This window comes from Pelmatolapia mariae, linkage group LG2, assembly GCF_036321145.2.
Source record: "Pelmatolapia mariae isolate MD_Pm_ZW linkage group LG2, Pm_UMD_F_2, whole genome shotgun sequence".
Lineage (NCBI taxonomy): Eukaryota > Metazoa > Chordata > Actinopteri > Cichliformes > Cichlidae > Pelmatolapia > Pelmatolapia mariae.
In genome coordinates, this window is record NC_086228.1 from 29,165,205 (window position 1) to 29,169,273 (window position 4,069).

At 42.1% G+C, this 4,069-nt stretch overlaps 1 protein-coding gene across 1 annotated transcript; it reads left to right on the forward strand.

Annotated features, from left to right (window-relative positions):
• The first annotated feature begins 502 nt into the window (after positions 1 to 502).
• Positions 503 to 2,087, forward strand: LOC134634297 (uncharacterized). Its single transcript, XM_063483431.1, has 3 exons — positions 503 to 593; positions 703 to 894; positions 1,006 to 2,087. The coding sequence occupies exons 1-3, from the start codon at positions 503 to 505 to the stop codon at positions 2,085 to 2,087; spliced, it is 1,365 nt and encodes a 454-aa protein (XP_063339501.1).
• Positions 2,088 to 4,069: the final 1,982 nt, after the last annotated feature.

Genomic DNA, 4,069 nt, shown 5'->3' on the forward strand with positions numbered 1-4,069 from the left:
AACGGCACAAATCCGATATTTTCAAATCCGATCTGGGTCACTTTCGCATGTGGTACTGAATCCGATACATATCTGATGTTTTAGAAAGCGACTGCTGTTTGAACGGTCATGTCGCATTAAATCCGTCTTTTATGTCACTGACACAAGACAGACGCCAATTATCAGCGCCGGAGAAGATAAATGAGAAAGCACGGCAGCGGAAACTGGAGACGGAGCGAGTCAATAGAGATTGAAAATGTGACGTCATTCAGGGGTAAAACCGCAAAGGATACTGGGAAGTAGTGGCAAGAGGTAATAGCGGGCACAGGCTTTCAATAGAAATCAGTTACACAGCGATAAAAAGAAACATAAAATGGCAAGAAGCTGTTGTATTATTAACTGCACAAGCCGGGCGAACGGCAGCCGCGTGAAGTCGACGGGAAATGCGATTGGTTTTCATCGGATTCCGGCGTGGAAGAGAAATTGTCCAAGCCATGTCTCCGAAGTCACGAAGAGGCGACGGATGGCCTGGATTGCCGCTATCAGAAGACCTAATATAACGTTCAAAAACGCTCCACCGCACATGTTAGTCTGCTCCAAGCATTTCCACAAAGGTAAGTGTTTTGTGGTAGTTAATATGTCTTATATGGCGCTGAACAGAAATCATCGCGCTATGCTCCTTTGTTTATTGTGGCTGTGTGTAATGTTGGCTGTATTTTGTAGGCAAACCAGCCTACGAAATGCTGGAATGCGATCCAGACTGGGCACCCTCTCTCAAACTGGGCCACACAGACTTTAAAGCTTCTACCACAGCGAGATTTGATCGGTTAAAACAGAGATCGAAATCAAAACAGCCACGAAAAGGCCTGCGTTCCTCTGGGGCAGAGACAGCTCATCCAGGCGAAATCCATGCAGGTAAAATTGTCAATGTACATAAATAAATTCCACTTTTTCCACATTAAGCACTGTCTTGTTTTTACACATAAAATGATCTTGTCTTTGTCTGTGTGCATGTGTGTCTTTCAGCACCAGTCACTACGGAAACTACAGCTGAGATCGAACCACAGCAGCTAACTCCACAGCACGAGGATGAAGATCTGCAGGAGTGTAAAATGTGTTCTCTAAGGTTACAAGAAATAGCACACCTGCAGGAAGAAAACCTAATATTAAAAAAAGAACTGTCCAAAAAGAAATTAGACAAGGAATTCTTGAAAGATGATAACTCTAAAGTTAAATTCTACACAGGGCTGCCTTCTTTTGCTTTACTAATGGGGGTGCTACAACAAATCAGCCCGAGCTTGCCAGACACTGACAGGAAAATTTCCCAGTTTCAGATGCTCTTGTTGACTCTCATGCGTTTAAGACTCAACCTTCCAATTGCACATATTGCACACCTCTTTGATATTAGCCGGACAACCACTTCCACTGTGTTTAACATTACTGTAAATGTGTTATATGCTCACCTCAGTCCATTGGTGCACTGGCCTGGAAGACATTGCATACAGGCCAGTATGCCACACCAGTATGTAGAGATGTTTGGTGACCGGGTGACAGTTATTATTGACTGTTTTGAACTGTTCATAGAGAGGGCACAAAATTTACGCGCCATGGCGGAGACATATTCTACATACAAAAGTAGACACACAATGAAATATCTCATTGGCATCACACCACAGGGGACCATCTCTTTCATTTCTAAAGGATGGGGAGGGCGTACCAGCGATAAACGAATAGCTGAAACATCTGGCTTTCTACAGAAACTTTCACCTGGGGACATAGTGCTCGCAGACCGGGGTTTTGATATCAGGGAAAGTGTTGCCTTAATGGGTGCCACTTTAAAAATTCCAGCATTTACACGGGGTCGCAGTCAGCTACAAGCAAAAGATGTGGAGGACACACGAAAACTGGCACATGTCAGGATCCATGTTGAACGCGTTATAGGCTGTCTACGGTCCAAGTACACTATCCTAAACGACACCATCCGTTTAGGTTTTGTGGTGCCATGCGAAGGTGAGAACATGACTTTGCTGGATAAGATAGTCGCTGTATCATGTGCGCTCACAAATATGTGCCCAAGTGTTGTTGTGAAGCAAGCAAGTGATGAATAACTGTTTTCCAATTTGCTCTTGTTTTGTTGTCCAGCTGTGTTTTTAAACAAATCAACTATTAATGCACAACGGTATACTATGTTGCCTTTGTCCTGTAAGCTTCAATAGTAACATGTAACACTGTTGTCAGTTATAAATAAAGACAGTCCTGATGAAAGACTTGTGCAACACTTACTTTATTTGTATTGGTTCTGACACTGTATATTAGTACAGACTAAAAAGAAAGATTGCGTTGGCCCATTCTGGACATAAAGAGATAATTTACAGCACAGCTGTAAAGTGCAGTGGTGTGACAGACATTTATAGCAATTTAAACACGTTCTAATAATTCACTGTGCATAACAGAACAACAGGTAACACAAACCATAAAGTGCAGAGTACAGGAAGATGGGTCCACCGTAATGTGACACTAAACATGAAATCACAAGAAAGTCCTTCAATATAAGGGTCTAACCCTTTCACTCCTTTGATTTTTTCCTCGTACCTTTTCTTTGCCTTTTCGTCGAGTCTGTCTTTGTACGGACCGGCATTGTTCTCCTTCGTTTTGTACATTCCTTTTTTGGTGAGGAAAGAAAAAGCAAGACGGTATTGGAACGTGAGAATAAACGTTTTGCGGTGCTGCAAATGCCTGCATTTAATGTGGTAATTTGAATGTCTTGCCACCACCTCCCGGCATGCAATGCGCGAAAGTCACGTGGTCTGTCAATCTCTATTGACAGAAACTGAGGTTTTGGACTTGATTAGCATATGGGGAGACACTCTATTCAAGCTAAACGACTCCGTGTCCATATATACCTCTGCACGCAGGTAGCAGCCACTGCTCCAAACAAGGCCATTTTTAAAGCACGGGCTCTCTTTTTTCTCAGTGTCCTTCTTTCTCTAATTAACTTGTCAAAATTCTGTCGGTTACGACTGTGCAGAAATTGATAGACTGCTGCAACAACACCTACTAGCTCTGTAGCCGCCATTTTTACTTCCGTAAACAGAGCGTGTTGTGTGTGACGTCTTCTTTTGTGCATGCGGGCCGCTTTGAGGGCCGTGAACCGTTCACACTAGAGCGCGTTTGCTGTCACATTTTATTTGTAGTGTGAACAACCAGACAAAAAAAAATCGGATTTCATAATAAAAAACGGAATTGGGCATAAAGACCTGCAGTGTGAACGTAGCCTTATATGTGGACATCTTTCAAACTCATTTTAGATGTTCTTTTTATTCTGCTTCTATAGCCAGTATAGAGGGTGGAGGACATGTTTTCTATAGGCTACCTGCATCTCCGGTTATCATCTGTGGCTGAGGCAGTCAAATGAAGTCACTGGAAAATCTGGAACAGTATGCCATCCAAATGGGAAAAGATGATAACAGCTATGTGTGAAGAGTGATCAGTGGACGCCAAGAGGCAGATCAGGGGTGGATCTACAGGGGTGGCATCATCTCAGTGCCACCCTATATGATCATTGTACTTATTAAAATAAGCTAGCAGTAACACTTTGAGCCTCTCTGCAGTTAACATTGAACATAAATTCTAAAACTGAGTATATTGCATAGTGTTACAGCTGCTGCCAAAAAGCCATCAAAGGCAGATTGCAGTGTCTCCAGGTGGAAAACAGGAGCAGTGATATGCCTCGTGCTGTCAGGTCTGCAGGGTTCAGGTCTGTGATGTTCTCCTCTGTCTTTTGGCGGACGAACTACGTTTTTCCACTGGCACAAATATTTTCTGTGGCATCTTGTTGTGACACCTGATTGTTCTCTAATTTTAGTTTGAGTAGTTTTAAGAGGCATTGGCTGTATTTTTAAGTAAATAGTTGTATATAACATTTGTGTATTTTTGTGCAATTTGTGCACAAGTTTTTAAATTTACAATTTATATTTGCTATGAATATGCTTTGTTATGAAAATAATCCATTAAACATGTTTGTGGTTTAACAGTAAAAATAACTTTTTCCTGCTAGGATTTTACGTTCATGACAGATGTGTTCATGATG

Bases quoted from the DNA above. Each gene is read 5' to 3' on its own strand.
- LOC134634297 (XM_063483431.1), top strand. From the start codon at position 503: ATGGCCTGGATTGCCGCTATCAGAAGACCTAATATAACGTTCAAAAAC. The intron at 594-702 runs GTAAGTGTTTTG...TGTATTTTGTAG, and splicing joins CTCCAAGCATTTCCACAAAG to GCAAACCAGCCTACGAAATG. The intron at 895-1,005 runs GTAAAATTGTCA...TGTGTCTTTCAG, and splicing joins TCCAGGCGAAATCCATGCAG to CACCAGTCACTACGGAAACT.